The sequence below is a fragment of the Peromyscus californicus genome, unplaced genomic scaffold (genome assembly GCF_007827085.1).
Source record: "Peromyscus californicus insignis strain IS unplaced genomic scaffold, ASM782708v3 Scaffold_6__1_contigs__length_162567912, whole genome shotgun sequence".
In the NCBI taxonomy this organism is placed as follows: Eukaryota; Metazoa; Chordata; class Mammalia; order Rodentia; family Cricetidae; genus Peromyscus; species Peromyscus californicus.
In genome coordinates this window covers 157,303,690-157,322,051 of record NW_026294584.1, presented here as the reverse complement: position 1 = coordinate 157,322,051, position 18,362 = coordinate 157,303,690, and the positions used below count along the sequence as shown (strand labels likewise).

At 44.7% G+C, this 18,362-nt stretch overlaps 1 protein-coding gene across 3 annotated transcripts in view; it reads left to right on the top strand.

Annotated features, from left to right (window-relative positions):
- The window catches only part of Bcat1 (branched chain amino acid transaminase 1), a 95,623-nt gene extending 79,645 nt beyond the window's left edge, over positions 1-15,978 (top strand). For all 3 annotated transcript variants that reach the window (XM_052722298.1, XM_052722297.1, XM_052722300.1), the window contains exons 8-11: positions 2,953-3,038; positions 5,108-5,248; positions 7,571-7,645; positions 10,862-15,978. In XM_052722298.1, the coding sequence (XP_052578258.1) occupies positions 2,953-3,038; positions 5,108-5,248; positions 7,571-7,645; positions 10,862-10,903 (344 nt within the window). In that variant the 3' untranslated portion in view covers positions 10,904-15,978. The remainder of the gene's footprint in view (positions 1-2,952; positions 3,039-5,107; positions 5,249-7,570; positions 7,646-10,861) is intronic.
- The last annotated feature ends 2,384 nt before the right edge of the window (positions 15,979-18,362 follow it).

The window sequence follows — 18,362 nt, the reverse complement described above, 5'->3', positions numbered from 1 at the left end:
TTAGACCTGTTTATGTTTTTCCGATTTTTTATAGACACTGAAAATGTGAAATGAAGTCAGGGTGTGGCTGGCCGTTCATGTTTCCAACACCAGCATTAGGAGGTGGAGACAGTCAGATTGACCCTGACTCAAAAATAAGGCAGAGAGCAATAGAGGAAGAGACTCACTGTTGTCCTCTGGTTTCTGCATGTATGCACACACCCACATGCACACACATGCTCACACACACACACACACACACACACACACACAGAGAATTAAATGATACTTCTAGGTACAAACTCCAAGTCTCGGCTTCAGTGACCGTATTTAAAAGGAGCTTGTTGCTTAGTGGTGGCCTCTTCACATGTGCTGTGTTTTGCTAAAAGGGGAAGAGATGATTCAGATGAGGCTGAATGTAGCACTGTGTTCCGGTTTGGTACAAGGCGAGCCTTACACTCCATCAAGGGTGAGTTGGCCCTGGGCGCCTCTGCCAGGCTGTCTCCTCTGGCCTGGGCATATGATTCAGCCAGACACACCAGACATATTTCTACTCCTGCTGTTTGCACTTGGAAATGTAAGGAAACAAAATTTATGCTGGAATTTGAGGGATTTCAAACTGGGACTTCTCATAAACATATACGTGAAGTGATGCTAGAGAGGTGGCTGACGTTGCTGTCCTGTGCTCAGGAGATGTCTTCCTCCCTGCCCACTCCTCTCCCTGTTCCCACCCACCCAGCACCACAAACCACCACAAGCACAAACAGGGACATCATTCAGAAAAGGCAGTGTCATTATTTATGGGAGATGTCAAGGACTTAACCGCCACCTGCATCATAGCTCCAGAAGTTGTCCTGGTGACTAATTGTTCCTGAGAAGTCACAGCATTTCTGCATGGCTGTGAGTAAAGATCAGAGTGGGAATGAGTGATTTGTCTACTGCCTCTTGCAAAATACACGAGTCCTTAATAAGAGTTAGATTTTATGACTTGCCCAAGCTGGTTTTAGTCTCAGTGTGCTCCTTCCATTGGGGTATCCATCACTAGGCAAAAGGGGGTGGGAGTGAGTGGGCCAGGGACAAGTGCTCTGCTTCCAGAGGACCCGAATTGGATTCCCAGCACCTATGTCTGGCAGCTGCCTGTAATTCTAGCTCCAGGAGACCCACAGGCACTCCCACACACGTATACAATAAGAAGAAATAAAAAGTCCTCTCCCTTGGGCCTCTTCAGTCCTCTTCTCTGTCCTAGCCACAATCTAACACTGTCTAACACAATCCTCGTGTAGCTCTCCTTGGAGGGTGAGGAGGGGGAGAAAACAACGGGTCATAGAACTTAGGGCAGTAACCAACCCCCAGCCTCTGCTGAGCAGCAGGCCGTGTTTCCCTCTCAGCTGGCTCCTGGGAGTGTGTCTGTGTTTGCAGAGGAAAATGACTACTTCTCACCCAAATGTCCTCATGTCCTCACCCTGTCTGGGAAACGGGGGAACAGATGTTCTGCCTCTTGACCTCAGGCTGGTGGTTACAGTTGGATGCTAAATTCATTTCACACAACAGCCTTTGTACACGTGAAGGCTGCTGTTTGTGTTTAACTCAGTATTGTCTTAGAGTTGAGCTAACTGTAGGAAAGGTCTATGCACGTGTGAAAACTGCACACATACACACACACACACACACACACACACACACACACACACACACACACACACATGCATTTCTGTGTCTAGCTAAGGAGCTATCACAAAACATATTTATTTTGAGATTAACACTTCTAAAATGACAAGTAGCCTCGGGAACATTTCCAGAACCAATTTCTTCTTTCTAAAAAGCAATTTTCAGAAAATAAATAATCTCTCTAAATCAAACTGCTGTAGCCTAGCAAAGATAGTTCATTCATTCATTTAGTAAAATATAAAAAAAAATACTTATTATAGGGGATTGGGGCATGCCCCAGTAGTTCAGAGTAATGCTCTTCCAAAGGGTTCAGGTTCAGTTCCCAGCACTTAAGTGGTAGCTCATAACCTGTAACTCCAGTTCTGGGGGATCTGGTCCCCTCTTCTGACCTCTGTGGGTATTGCATGCATGTGGTGCACATACATACAGGTAGGTGAAACACCCATACACATAAAAACAAAACAAAAAACCTCATCATCAATGCTAGGCCAGACATGATGCAGGGACTGGGGCATACAGAGATGGGCAGATCTCTATTCTGGTAAACCATTATGGAGCTGAAGAGCCTAGATCCACCCCACCTCGAGACAGAGAGTAGTGGTCCCAGAGCTAGGACATTGGTGTGTGATCATAGCTTTTTCTCACTGTCACTAGCCTGGGAAAATGCACATTTGTTACTCCTGTAGAGTAAGGATTGAAATGGGTTAGTTCTAAAGTTCTTAACTGTATTCAGGAGCCTGGGAGAGCCCTAAGACAACAGAGGACCACTTGTGGGAATCAGTTCTCTCCTTCTACCATGGGGTTTCCAGAGGGTTGAACTCAGGGGCACAGACTTGGGACCCAATGCCTTTATCCACTGAGCCATCTTGCTGGTCCTTTTTTGTTTTTGCTTATTTAAGAAAATTTGTTTTATTCTTAATTATGTGTGTGTGTGTGTGTGTGTGTGTGTGTGTGTGTGTGTGTGTGCATCTGTGTGGAGAAATGTGCACACCAGTGCAGTGCCCAAGGATTCTGAAAGAGGACTAGATCCCTTGGAGCTGAGTTGCAGGCAGTTGTAAGCCTCTTAGGTGGGTACTAGGAACAGAACTCAGGTCCTTACCTGTTCTCACCCACTGGGCTGTCTCTCTTGTGTCTTCTTGTGAGAAGCGAGTAGAGATTTGAGAAACCTAATGATGCAGGGCAGTGGAATTAATTATCTGCATGCTTATTATTTGTCAAATTATCAGAAATGGCTTTAAAAATGGCTACTGCTGTGATATGTCTAATGAGCGAAATTTTGTAAACATTCCTGTTTCTAATTAACAGAGGAAGAGCTGGCGACACCTCCGCTAGATGGCATCATTCTCCCAGGTGTGACGAGGCAGAGCATCATGGAGTTGGCACAACAGTGGGTGAGTGCCCTTGATCCGAACAACTCCCATGAGCCCAACACAAAGAATCATGAAAAATGCCCCCCCCTTGCAATGATATCATATCCTGTGGTTCCCACCAATGTTATCTAATCTTCAAATCTTACCTTGTGCAAAAGATCTCTCTAGAAGGTCTGTGTTGGCAAAACCAGCCAGTAAATATTCTTTTTAGCAGAGTACACAGAGAACTAGCTGAACAGGCTGTCTTAGTGAGGAGGGCTTCTAACTAACCTCAGTCTGTTTACGGGGTGTCTTCTACTACTGCTTACCTGGTCTGCACTGGGTGTTGCCACCCAGCCCTTAACTTCAACTGTAAACTATTCCTCATTGCATTGGTGACATGTTCTGTATTTATTCCAGTGTGCCCACGACCATTAGAGGAGCTACAGATTTTCATTGACATATTAATATCAGCATAATGTTGATTTTTCTGTCTTTCTCTCTCTACTGCCCCCCCCCCGTTGTCTTAGATTTCTACACATGCTTATTTTAAAATTGAAAACACTCAAAGCAAAAAAAAAATTGTTTTCAGTAAACTTTCAAATCCATGCCAGAGAGGCATGAGTAGTAAGACATTTGTTATTTGAAGTGACAGTGTTTGTAAGGTAGATGTGGGAGGGAGTTGGCTAGCTGACTAGCATGGCTCCTTGGCTGGTCCTTGTGACCCATGTGTTCTAAAGATCCCCAGAGACCATGAAAAGGCTTCGAGCACACTGTGGCCAGACAGTCCTAGTGGACAGATGTTTAGACACACACGCATTATCTCAGAGTGGACCAGCAGTTTCCCTGGAAAAGACTGAAAGTAGCTAAATAATCCTACCATGTCCAGAGTAGACAAGACTCAACTGCTGCCAGTTGGCTGGCACATTGGGCATGACATTTGCAAACTGTTGGTTTAATTTCAGACAGCTTGCCCTGTCCCAACTATGTCTGCCCTTGGAAAGATGGCTTTCTGAAGCTCAGTAATTTCTGTTTTACTAAGAGAACAAATGGACCGAGTATAGAAGGCCCGGTGACAAGGTGTGAGCCTGAGTGTCCCGCACCTCCGGTTCCTGAGCTTGGAAAACAGGTTATTATGGAGGGGTTTTTCTTGACTCCTTAACTGCAATTCATTTTAAAGCTATGTTGAAACAGACAAAATGCCAAGAGGCACTCGGAGGCACCACAACTTCCAGACAGGGGAACTAGTCCAGAGATAAGGATGAGCTGAGCAAACACGATTCTGTTCATTTGCAAGATGGGTTTATACTGGTTTTTGTTTGTTTGCTTGTTTGTTTTTGTTTTTTTTCTCTCTAGAACACAGACCTTAACTGTTTTCAGTAATGTTTGCTGATTTTCTGGAACACAAATTGTTTAGTAATTTATTTAATTTTGAACCAAATCACAACACCCCTTGGTTTAATTTCTCATAAAGTCAAAATATTGGCTCCTAACAATAGTGACTGCTTCAGCCGTATGAACTAAGTTTATGATTTTTACCAGTTTTGAAGGCAACCAGATAAGGCTTAGTTCAAATCTAGGGTTCACTGTTTACTAGCTGACTGGTCTGGTCTGAAGGAAGTTCTGGAAACCAAGTGCCCTCAACTGTAAAGTAGAGAGGATGATGCATTAAAGACCTTGGCATGTGGTGGATACCTGGTAAATGGCAGCTGTCCTTGTACTGATATATGATGCAGTCAGTTGTTCTCCTTAATCATAAAAGATGTGGAAAATGTAGTAAATAGCACTTAGAATGAGTTAGTGTATGAGACCTTATCCATGACAACTGTAAGTCTTGACACAGGCATGTGTGAAAATGTGCCATGAACCCAGGTGAACATCTTGATGACTTCATTTGTGAAAGCTGTCAGTCATTTGGAAGTAGGTTGCTCAATACATTGGGTAATCACACATTGTGTCCTTTCCTACTCAACATGCTAGGGCAATCACACAGTGTGCCCTTTTCTGCTTCTCCCAGAGGACCATTATGACATCATCAAGTTCAGCCAGATCCAAAGACAAGCACTGACTTTCTTTTTCTCTTCTTTTTTCATTTTTAATACTCCAAACAGGGTGAGTTTAAGGTGTGTGAGAGATACCTCACCATGGATGACCTGACCGCTGCCCTGGAGGGGAACAGAGTGAAGGAGATGTTTGGCTCAGGGACGGCCTGCGTCGTCTGCCCGGTTTCAGACATTCTCTACAAGGGCCAGGTAAGACAAATAGTTCTGTGTCAGTCATTTCTAAAGTTAGTTTGTGCCCTGGGGTCGGTGAGATGGCACAGTGGTGAAGACGCTTGTCATCCAGGCTGAAAACTTGAGTTTTGGTCCCTGGGACCCACATAACGGAAGGAGAGAAACTGACTCTCGCAGCTTAGCTTCCCTCTGACCTCCTCATGCGCTTGACGGCATCCTCACTACCTGATGCTCACAATAAGTAAACGAATGAATGGAATTTTACAAAATGTAGACGTTTACCTGTAACTTAATGGAGTCATAGAGTGTGCAAGGGGAATGTGAGCTGGCTGGGCCTGAGCTGGCGCAGCACTTGGGTCTTTCTGGAGATTCAGTGAGAGCTCAGACATGAGATCGAGGCAGCCTTGTCCTTGGCAACTGTGGAGCTCTTCACCTCCTTCTGCTCGCCTGCCGAGGTAGGCTGCAGAGCACGTAGCTGGGTCTCAGTGTTCTGGTTTCTGCCGGTTCTTCCAAGCTGCTGCAGTTGGAGCAGAGGGGCAGTAGGTACAAAGTGCGCATGAGAACTGACTGTCCGTTCTTTCATCTGCCTCGATTCCCGTTGTCAGCGTTGCGCAGACCACTGTGCAGACATTTTGAGTGGTGTGCACTGTGCTCACTCAGATCTTCCAAAGCAGCTCGAGGATTTAGTTGTAAGGAAATAATCCTTACCTCTTTACTGCATTTGTCTAATTTTAAAAAACAGATTTGTTTCTTTTATTTGTGTATGGGTCTTTTGTCTGCATGTGTACCATGTGCATACAGTGCCTGTGGAGGCCAGAAAAGGGTGTTGGATTCCCTGAAACTGCTGTTATAGGTGGTTATAAACCACTGTGTGGGTGCTGGGAATCAAACCTGGGTCCTCTGGAAGAGCAGCCAGTGCTCTTAACCACTGAGCCATCTCTCCAGCCCCCATTTATCCAATTTTACTTGTACCATAAATGCATTATCTTGCTAGTTGGAGGGCTTTCCCTATTATAGCAAAATCCAATCCTCATGCACATCTGGTCAGCCTCTATCTTTAGAGTGAAAAGATAAGAATTATTTTACAGGCATTCTGTAAATGTGTAAATGTTATTCTGTAGGCGTATAGGCAGTCTATAACAGTGTAGGCATTATTCTGTAGGTGTATGCTTTTTAGTCCTACAAGACTAACTGCTTCAGATGACTCGTTAAATGTAAGTTCCTCTGATTTATGAATTCAACATTACAATGTCAGCTTATTGGGATTATTATTATTATTATTACTATTATGTTTTGCTTAACATTTTAGAATTTGCTTTTCAGATATGGCTACTGACACAATTTCACATACAGATTATTTCACTGTGGAAGAACTACCTGGTTTTATGTCCATGTGGCAGAGAGACATGAGGGAAGGCATGAGTGCCAGAGAGGGATAGAGAAAAGCAGAGAGAGGAAGGAAAGATTGTAAGGGGCTAATTTGAGTATTTTATGGCAGTATCTATGTATGTTATTGGTCCATTTTAGTAACTAAAATCCAATTGTTAACTCCATTCTACAAATAAAAAGTTTACAAAGGTTAACTTATTTTTAATGCTTCTCCTAAATGGTTCTGGGAGGCATTTAGAGCCCAAAGGGTCCGCAATTATCCTATTATACTAAAAGGTATAATAAGAAGAGTGTTTGAGAATATGCGCTATCTATTAAAATCAAAGCATCAAAAGCCAACCAGCCAGCAAGGCATGAACGGGCATGGCTCAGATACAAACTAAGGGCACGAAATCTTTTTCAGCTATGGGTTTAACCTTGACTTCTCATGAGAGTTGTAGCCCTTGGAGGTATGTATGACTTGCCCCAGACCAGGTTCAGAAATCCCTTTTGTGAATGGAGATGAGACTTGCTTTAACTTATTCCTTTGAAATGACTTGCTTTCGTTTGTTGCAAAATATCTTTGAGTTCTGATTTCTTGCCAGAGGGTTCAACAGAGGGCGATTACTCACCCTATGAATTCTTAGAATCCTGTGTTGAGTTCTTCTACTGTTTCAGGGACCCCTTCTGGTCTCCTGAATTCCTCACACTGTCCCGAAGAACGGCATTCCAACCTTTTGTGCCCTTGATTGAGTTGGTAGGAAATGAACACGCTATCATTGGCTGACTGGTTTTTATTCAGATTCTGAGCAGAAAAGACTCTGTTGTCGGAGGTAGTGTGTGTGATAGGTATGTTGGGGTGCCTCTCTGGTCCTCGCGGCGTTGCCTTCATGTCATGGGTGTGCTGCGCATCTTCCTGTCATGCCCGCGTGTGCTTCACACCCTCAGACCACTCTCTCCCTTCTTTTGCAGATGCTGCACATTCCAACAATGGAGAATGGTCCCAAGCTTGCAAGCCGCATCTTGGGAAAGTTGACTGATATCCAGGTAGACATTTTTACCAGCTGGGGTTGGGGGGCAGCTGGGAGATGGCTCAGAGGTTAAGAACATTTACTGCTCTTGAAGGGGACCTGGGTTCATTTCCCAGAACCTACAAGTCAGCTCACAGCCCTGGTTCCAGGAGATCTGGTACCCTCTTTTGCGTGCCTGTGCCTCCACTCCACACATGTGCACACATACATGCAGCAAAACACTCAGATACAACAAAAAATTAAAAAAAATATTACAAAGAAATTCACCTTGGGGCTCATATTCATAAGCAGTTTGGTGAGGTGGAACACGCCTTTAATCCCAGCACTTGGGAGGTATGGGCAGGGGGAATCTCTGAGTTCAAGGCCCACCTGGTCTATGTAGGGAGTTCAGGTCCACCAGGGATACACAATGAGGCCTGTCTCAAAAAAAAAAAAAAAAAAAAAGAAAGTTGAAATACAAAAGATGCACCTAGAGGATCAGTGATTGAAATGCTTGCTGTTCATTGTGTGCAGGTCCCTATTTGCACAGAGTCCTATGCAAATGCTGGATGGACATGGCAACCCAGCTGGTAATTCCAGCTTCTGAAAGAGAGCCATCCATGAGCTCTGGGCTTGATTGGGAGACCCTCCCTCTAGAGATATGGTAGAAGAGTGTCAACCTTGGGACTTTCCACACATCTGCACATGTGTGCCCACATATACATGTGTCTACACATATAGAAATGCATACACATGAATAACACACACACAATGGGAAAAGAAAAAGATAGTAAGAGATACACATGGTAGAACATTTGAGAAAAACAGAACTTTTCCCTCTCCACTTTATGCTCTTTAGAGATGGAAGCACCGAATCCAGCATGGGCTAGGGATGTACCTTGACTGGTAGCGGGCTTTCTAACATGCATGAAGCCCTGGGTCAAACTGCATACAACCAACAGTGTTTTGGGTGTGTGCCTACAATTGAACACTTTGGGGTTTGAGGTGGGAGGACCAGAACTTCATGGCTATCCGATATATTGCAAGTTTGAGGCCAGCGTAGGCTACAAGAGAGCCTATCTTTAAAAACAGACAAAAAAGCCCAATGGTCCACTCAGAACCCATACTGAACAGAGGCAAAGAGGTCATCAGCACAGGCACAAGAGTTCGGAAGTGACTCAGAGTCAGTCACAAAGCACAAGTACCCTACATATCCCAGCTTGTTAAGCACCAACCATTCCTAATCAAAACCACATCTTTTTTCCCTCAATTATTTTGTGCTGTGTCCTCAAGTCTCCAAATTATTCTCTTACAAGATGGCAAATTGGTTCTGTTAGCCAAGCGACTAGCTTGTCTGTTTCCAAGAAAAATAATTTTAGTAATTACTGAGAGAAAAAAAGAGTAGGATGTTACATCATGTTTGACATTTGATCTCTTTGGGTGTTACATGGAAACATGATGTTTCCCTACAAAGTGTTCCACAAAATTGAATACAAGTAACAGCCACAAAAAACAAGAGAAAGAAAAACCAAGTCTCTTGCCAGGATGACCCAGGGGGAAGTCTTTGAAACCTCAGATCTGACTTAAAGTCTACACTTCTAAGTGCTAGGCTAATTTCTTGTCCCATGGGGCCAGTTATCCACATTGGTCCTGGGTGTTAGGTTACAAGAAATACCTGCTGCAGGGGGAGAGTTCAAACAAGGTTGTTTTATTTCTTCTCTTTCCCCCGTTTCTTTCTTTTTCTAATCGACAAGGAAAAGCACTCCTGGTTTTTTTTACAGAAGCAGAGGTAAACTTGGACAACGCTGGCCATACTGTCTGCTCTTGTGTTTCTGCCCACCCTAATCATCTCGGCTTCCATTCTTTGGGTAGTTTCTCTTCTCCAAATGTTCTTTGGTCCATGACACTACCTGTCTCTGCTGAACCCCGACAGTGTGGTTGCCTCATAGCGTCATGGCGACCTTCGGTGCTCATCCCATGCAGGAACTTTTTATCACTCAGTTTGTTTTTGAGACAGGGTCTTACTGTGTAGACCAGGCTAGACCTGAACCCCTGTGGGAACTTTTTAAATACCTCTTGAGCTACCTAAGACCACGAAGTCCCATTACAATTGTCCTGTGTTTGTCCCCTCCTAGGGCTGTTTTAATGCCGGAGTTTTTTACTTTCTTATGTCTCCTGGGGTTTAGCACAGGGTCTAGGGTAGAGAATACGGACAGTAATATTTCTTCATTGAAAGAAGGAATGAGATGCCAAGATAAATTGTTTTTAAACTAAATCATATGTTGCTCTTAAGTACTTACATATTCTAAGAAGAGATAGGAGAAATGTCTTGAATAACGTGGCATTGATGGGCTTCATAGTACTAAAACAAAATTCTTGAGGCTAGTAATTTTATAACAAGAAAAGGCCTGTCTGGCTCACAGTTTTAGAGATTCAACATTGGTGTGGTCTCTGAGATTGGCATGTAGCAGGTTCCCATGCATTTTAGCTGGATCCACTGCCCGTTTCAAGGGAATAGCCCCAGTGACCAAGCCCTACACCCTACTGCTATCATTCAGTAGCACCACCCTGGGGAAAAGCCTTCAAACCAGAGCCAATGAAGGAGACCCAGCTGATGTCACATTGATTGCAGTGTCACAGTCTTCTTCCAAAGCCGCCTTTCATGTTTTCTTAACACAGTGGATATTGACACCACGACACCTGCCTTGGGGTAGCTGGAGTCCCGGCCTCATGTATCAGGGAAAGCAGTGTGAGGAATGAGCTCTTGTTTCCTAGGATGGGAAAAGGCAGCTACAGGTTCATACTAAGGTTATTTTCATTTTATGGATTGATTGAGACAGGGTCTCATATAGCCCAGGCTAGCCTTGATTCCTGTGGATCCTTCTGCATTCATCACCCAAGTGCTGGGATTACAAGTATGTGTTGACACACTTGATTTACCAGATTTTTTATTTGTAGAAGATTTATTTTTACTTATGTGTAGAAGGGGATGGTAGAAGTGGAGGTACATGCACTTGTAAGTGCTGGTGCCCACGAGGGCCAGAGAGGGCACTAGATCCCATGGAGCTGGAGTTAGAGACATTTGTAAGCGGACACCCAGGTCCCCTGGAAGGTCAGTATATGCTCTTAACAGCCAAGCCCTCTCTCTGCTGTAGTAAATGAGCCCATTGTACAGCTGTGGCTGCTCGGGTTCCTGAGGGTTTGCTCAAGTGTCTGTTTTAGACTGAAACACATGCTTTTGCCTTTGTCATAGTACGGAAGGGTGGAGAGCGACTGGACAACAGTGTTACCCTGATGGAAACCCCATTGGGTTGGTGATGTGCCACAGAAGACGGACCTCTGCCCTCAACCGTGACCACCTGTTAGTAGTTTTGCATATTGTAGTTGCAGAGTTCATGTTTTACCAAGTGGAGGTTTTTCCTTGAGCCACAGAAAATTGCCAATGCCAAATGTCACCTGTAAATGTGGTAGTAATTGCTTCCTGTAGCAATCTCTGGAAAGATGATGATAAATGCCTACCCTTGTCCTGCACAAGATCCAAATTTCTGTTCCTTAGTAGAAGGTAGGGTTCCTCAACCAATGAGACCTCTGTATGAAGGATGACCCGAGGACATTTCCTAGGTGGCATCCCTGTGGTTCATTGGTGTCAGAAACACACAGGACAGGGCTTTTTGCTGTGAGTTTTTGTTGTTGTTGTTGTTATTGTTGTTGGGAGTTGGACTCCCTAGGTAGCCCTGGCTGGTCTGGCTGATCTGGTATTCCCTAATGTCTGGCCAGGCTGGTCTCAGACTCATGGCAGTCCTCCTGTCTCAGCCTTCTGAATGCTGGGATGACAGGTGTGTACTATCATGCCTTGATTTTTTTTCTTTAACAAATTTGGTCCCCTGGATTTCCTTCCTCCATGCTTTTGTAGGTCCTTAAGTTCAAGCTAAAGGCAGTCTGTCCCTTCTTGGTGTTATGGTCTGCCCCAGTCTCTGGGTGTCTGTGAGGCTCACACTCACTGTTCCCTGTCCTCTTTATACAGTATTATAACTGGCTGCTCACTGTGCTGCTATGAGACTAGGGGTCCTATGCCTTCTAGATCTTTGTGTCCTCAAAGCCCAGCACAATATAGGTATTCAGCACATGTTTACTATAAAAATGAACATAGAAGTATACTTTCTATCTCTCCATGCTGAAGCCCTCTTGGGAGCCATGCCTAATTCTGGTAACAAGTAGCAGTAGTACCTCAAGCTGTCTTTCTTGTCCATGGAAGACATCACGGTCAGTTGGAAGAATTATCTTATATTTTAAGATTATTATTATTGGAACTGAAATGATTGCCCTGGACAGAATTCATGATAAAATAACAACCACATGGAAATTACAGATGCTGTACATTAAATGTTAAATGCCAAATAGAGGGGTAGGTAGGGAGATACACTCTGGATTTTGATCTTAATCTGCATTTTGTGCCATTCTCTTAGGTGAGCATTAATGAGCATCTGGTGGGATAACAGAATAATTCCAGAGAGTGTTTTCCTTGTTTAGGAACTGTGAGTGAAGAATTCTTTCATCTTTCAGTTTATCCAGGAGAAAGTCATGCCCTGATAGAAAGCACTCACCCTTGGAAGGTCAGCTCTCAGCCATGGTACTGTGGCTTCTTGGTCGCAGTGGCTTTCATCTTACTGATGAAACTTGGGTCTCTTTAGCATTCCAGGGGAGGACATTGTAAAAACTTCATCCATTAGAGACATTCCTTAGAGACATTTAACAATACATAGCACTTTGGTTCTGTTCCAAAATGTTTAGCTATTGAGTCTTTTAGACAGAAACAGTAAGAAGCTGGGAGAAGGAGAATGTGAAAGGAGATAGTAAAAATACGTCTTCGTGGGCCTTTCCCTTGGTGACTGAAGTCTTGGGTGAGGGGGTCCAGCTGCTCTCCAACCTTTCCTGCACATGTTCATGAGGCAGCATCCTCAGAGATGCTTCTGGCTTCCCACGCCCTTTGACCTAAGCTTCAGTATCTGTCTGGGAGAGCCGCAGGTGTATTAGCGGTCAAGAAGTGCAGAATGACCAGGCTGAGTTGTCTGCCCTGAGTCCACTTTAGACTTTACATTTCTAAATTAACAGTGGCCTGTGTGATGGTAGAGAGCATATGTTACGACCTCTTACATAAAAACCTGTTGAGCTTCCCATCAGTTAAAACCGAAGGCAGGACATGTGTTTTTAAAAAAAACTTGGAGGTCTGATACAGAGCTCAGTCTGCCATTGAAGTAACAGGACAGGAGATTAACTTTTGAAATGACTTCTTAAGTAGGCATAAAAGGAATGTCTGGAATACTTTTTTCCTTGTGCACTGTCTATTCAATTGCAGGGGCATAATGCAGCAGGAGGGTTACATTGTCAACAGGCAATTACCCCTTCAACAAGACTCACTAATCCCAACACTAATTGATCAGTTAAGGCACAAGACAGAATAGCATTAGGAACATGTAAGGCTAATCTGTTGGGTGCAATCAACAAATTAATATTATTGCTGATATTTGCATAACTGACTGCAATTATTTCCTGTTTAATTGGGTTGATCCAATGAGATTCAGCAAGTCCCATGTGAGCAGGTATAAACATAACTAAACACAACTGGTAGTTTAAGAGGATGGTTAGCTTATCTTGCATGTCTTGGTTTGTCAGCTTTCCCCAGAGCACATGTGAAAATCAGGAGTTTGAAAGGCAGAGAGAATCGGAGCCTTGGCTAATGTGGTTTGCTGATGGAAATGTGGTTATTAGAATCAGTTTATCAAGGATTCTACTAAGGGTGCTTAAGAAGAGGCCTCAGGTCCTGAGAAGTGCTTCGAGCTGTCATAGAGAAGCAGGGGGGACTGCATAAATGGGCGATTTCTGGCCTCCTGTGCTTGCAGAGGCACAAATAGAAGAGGAAGTGACTGAGAAACTTGGTTAGGGAGCCATGTTTTTTCCTGCTGAAAGAAACAAGCTGTAGTGGGGTCTAGGGAGATGGCTCAGTGGTTAAGAGAACTTGCTGCTCTTGGAGGTACCCAGGGTTCAGTTCACAGTACCCACCTGGCTTAATTCCAGTTCCAGGGGATTTGATGCCCTCTTCTGGCCTGTAGGGGTACCTACATGCACAAGGTGCACAGATAATACACTGCGGCCCACATACATATAAAGTAATCTTAAACAAGCTGTGTGTTAATGTAGTGTCAGCTCCGTGGAGAGGGGAGAGGCTACCTCAGTCACTCTGGGATACAATCCTTATTGTAGCAGTTGTTGCTTGATAATAACACATCTCAACAAGCTGCCTTCCCTCTGTGGAGCGTTCCTGGGCACGTAGAGACAGGTGTGAGCACAAGGGTAGAAAGACTTCTTGTCACTTCTGCACTTTGGGTTTGCTTTAAGGGAATTAGCTGAAGCACGAAGCTGCCCCTGGAAGTTCTTTTCTTTGCCTCCCTAGCTCTGTGTTCTACATAGTTCAGCGTCCTTTCTTCAAAATCATATTTAATTAACATCTGTGACCGAGGCCGATAGCCTCTCGGGAGACAACAGCTGCTCATTCCCACTAGATGGTAACTTCTAAGCTATGTAGAGCAATAGATACTCTTGGATCACATCAAGGCCAAGGACTTCGCTGTTTCGTGTCCTGACCCAAATAAGGTAAAGGAACCCTTCCTTGCTGAGTGGGTTTCTTATGAACAGGCAAATGCTGCAGTTACAGGCCATGGGTCCAGGGAGTGACTTCAGGGACATGTGATAGCAACTGTCACTTTGTTTTGACGCAGGTAGAATTTGTTCAGCTTTCTATGGTCCACATATCTATGCCCCCTAAGAAGCAAAGGGTTTCAGATTCCTTTGTATTATGTGTTACTGGACAGAGGCCATGAGGATGCACACTGATTGCATGCCCACAATGTACACCTCACACAGCCAGCAGTAGGATAGGAAGTTCACACAGAAAGTAAGTAGCATGTAAACATTACCTCATGGCGTGTGGGCTGATAACCTGAACTAACTTTAGACATAAAGTGATGGTAAGCAGACAACAGAAGGACCTCAGAGCACAGCTCTCTAAGAAAACATGTTTGGTTTCATTCTTTGTGAGGAAGTCTTGCTGCGTGTGATCTTTGCTGCTGCTGCTTCAGGAAGTTAGAGCTGACTGAGTTCCTGTCCTTGTGTCTGGATTTCCCCAGGCTCGCCATTTCCCACCCGGAGCACCTGCCATCTGCATTCTTTTATTTTTATTTATTTATTTATTTATTTATTTTTGGTTTTTCGAGACAGGGTTTCTCTGTGTAGCTTTGCGTCTTTCCTGGATCTCGCTTTGTAGCCCAGGCTGGCCTTGAACTCACAAAGATCCGCCTGCCTCTGCCTCCCGAGTGCTGGGATTAAAGGCGTGCGCCGCCACCGCCTGGCCTGTCATCTGCACTCTTATCTGTCACCTCATTCTTCTGAAGCAGTGTTGTTGTCAGGCGCATCTAACAGACCGTCCGTGTCTGCATCTTTGCTCATCTCAATAAACTCAAAGCAGGATTATGTGTGAAAGAAGCAAAGGAAATGACCCCAGAGAAACATTCCGACTGTGTTATCTTCAGTGGGGAAAGCTGTGGAAACGACAGCTCAGAGGGAACAGGTCAGCCACTTGAGGGGTTCTCACAGAAATGTGATTTTCAGTTGAAGGTCCCTGTTTTCTTTAGTGCTGGGGGCTGAACACTAGACAAGAACTTTACTACTGAGCTGCGTCTCCCTCTTTACTTTTTATTGTTTGGTTACATCATCTCACTTTTGATGCCCAAATTTGCAGACTCTGTAACCTAGGCCGGCCTTAGATTTTCAGTTTTCCTGCCTCAGTTGAGAGGCACCAGGCTCACTTTCAGTTTGAGGATTTGAATACAGAAACAAAAGCCACCGGTTCTGGTGGCACATGCCAATAGGATTTGCTGAAGGAAGTGGAGGCAGGAGAAGAGTCTGAGGCCAGCCTGGGATACACATTAAAAACAAACAAACAAACAAAGGCCATTTAAAATATTACAAAGTTAATTTTATTCCTTTTTAAATTATTGTTGAAAAGCCTGGGTAGAATCAAGAACCTTGGACCCTTAGGGTGTGTTCCATTGTGGGATGACTCATCCATAACAGGCTAGAGGGCCAGCTGGCCCAAACCAGTAACAATGATACTTTCTGAGAGCCAACCTGGGTCTGCTTAAGGGCCTTAGCAACAGCAGCTGAGACATGATCTGGAGATGACCTGGACCAATGAGAGGCAGCCATGTCACACCAGCAGATGCATATTCATCAGACTTCCTCCCCCAGGGTTGGGTGGAGGGTATATAATGCTTGCCTCTTCCTGAATAAACTGAGCTTGTTGTTTCAACATTCTCTGGGAATCTGTGTCGTTGACTCTGGGCCTACTTGGCCCACTCCCCCAAAGGGAAGAACAGCACAGGACCCTGCCACATTCCATAGTAAAAGACTTCTGAGCTGTTTAATTTGGAGAGGTTGGTCATGAAATTTAGGAAGACCATAGTAGTGTTTGTGGGTTATAACTCCATGGGGCCGTACTTACTTTAATAAGTGACAAAAACATGAAATTTAGGACAGGTGTAGTGGCATATGCCTTTAATTTCAGCACTCAGGAGGTAGACACAGGTGGATCTCTGAATTTGAAGCCAGTCTGGTCTACAGAATGAGATTTGGGATAGTCAGGGCTGCATAGGGAGACCCAGCTTTTTTGGGGGGCGGGGAATAATAAGGAAAGCATGAAATTCAGCCATGGAAACCAAAGTGTGCTTTAGAACCTACTGGGTGTGTGTTTTGAGATTTCAGACCATCCACCTGAAGGTGTCCTTTTCACGATGGACCCGATGTGGGAGCTTTGAGACCTCAGTGGTACAATGTTCAGTTAAGTCTTGCACCAAGATCCTGAGAGTTAATGGAAGCCAGTGAGTGGGAGAGAGTAAAGTATCGCACTGACAGACATGTCTGCAGACCACTGTCACGTGGTGATGACACAAGGTAGCAGTCACTGAATGAAAACAAGGGAAGGACAAATGGCGGTTAGGAGAAAAGGGATGGGCTATCTGGGGTGCAAACTATTTTCATGCTGTTCACAGAAGCCTCCTTATTCTGCCAGGCCCATGCCAAGTACAGTCAGTGTCATCGGGCCACTGCAGCAGCTCGTCCCTTCAGGTGCTCAGGCTAAGCTTTGTGGTTGTAACCTGGGGGTCCCGTTGTGTGGAAACCCTTTACTAACGTCCAGTTGGGTAAGCACGACAGTGTGTGAGCTTTGTGGTGTCTGGTCTTGAGTGATTGCGTTCTCAGGTTCAGAAGCCCTAACCCAAATAACCAGTGACGACCAGACTGTGGCTCTTCCTCCGTTCGAAGCCCTGGACCCTCTACTCTCACTCCTTGGTGAAAATAATAAGATAGGGCACCATGCTGCTGTTCCCTCTGGCTGCTTTCATGAGGGCCTGGAAGTCATCCTCAGGGTTGGGGAAAGGATGGACATAGCTCTTCAGTCCCCATGGCTCTGGTTCCTTTCCCAGGAATGCAGAGTTCTTTCAGTTCTCTGTAGATTAAAATCAGGTCTCAAAAAGACCTGGGCAGACGAGGCAGGAGGATTTCTGTGAGTTCTAGGTCAGCCTGAGCTACAGACTTGAGTTCCAGTTTAGCCTGGACTACAGGGTGATATCCTCTTTGTGATGTAATTAATAAGCTCCAGACACTAAGAAGGCTGAGGCAGGAAGCTGGGAATTTAATCTTCAGTCATAGAAGCATAGCAAGACTGTCTCAAGATCCAACTAGCCAGTGTGTACAAATCTGCATAGCTGTAGATCTTTCTCTGCTGACGTCCAGAGGGGAATGCTCCCACAGCATGTTTGGGCAGCTGCAGCTCTACAGGGGAGGCCTGAGCTACACAGGCCTAGGGTCTGTGCCCCTTTGCCACCATGCCCGGTAATTTAGTGGCTGAGAGCAAATATGTACAGTGAGTTTTGACACCAGAGATTATGAGTGGGAACAGAGTCAGCTGAACAATAGTGTCTCAGCCAGCCCTCCTGTATCAATATTGGTTAACCACATCACTGCAAGGCCCAGCTTCTTTTTTTAAGCAGACAGAAACACTGTGAACAAGGCTCAGCTGTCAGGGAAGGTGGTTAGAAGGTCTTGACAGAATTTAAAGGGATGCAGTGTAAAGATGGTGATGTGGAGGATGCTGGGTAAGGAAATTACCTCATTCTTTGAAGGGTTTGTAGAAACTCATTCTTTGAAGGGTTTGTAGAAACTCAATTAAGCGCTCGAAGGTGGCTTTGTTGTATCACAGCCATCTCATGTGAAGCACTCTATGTTTGTGTTAAGGACCCAAGGTGGTTGTATTTTGCTGGCAATAGATAAATTCTTCATTGTTGGCAGGTTCTTCAGATCTGTGACTATGAACACTCCTCTGCCGCCAATAAAACAACTGAAAAACACTTTGTCTAGTGTCGTGAGACTGGCAAGGCTGCATGTGTGAAGTATGTTATGTCCCAAGGTTTCTGGTCAGTGGTGGTAGCGAATGGAATGTGCATCTCTGAACCACAGCAGCACCAAGAAGCTGAGGATTGAGGGCACCAGAGACCTGAAACCACACAACCAGAGAGAGTCTAGGTGTCTCCATCTCAAATGTCTGAGCAAGAAATAAAATGAGCATTTAAAGACCACCCCAGGCTGGAGAGATGGCTCGGAGCAGAGATGCTGGGCACCTAGCCTGATGACCTAAATTCTGT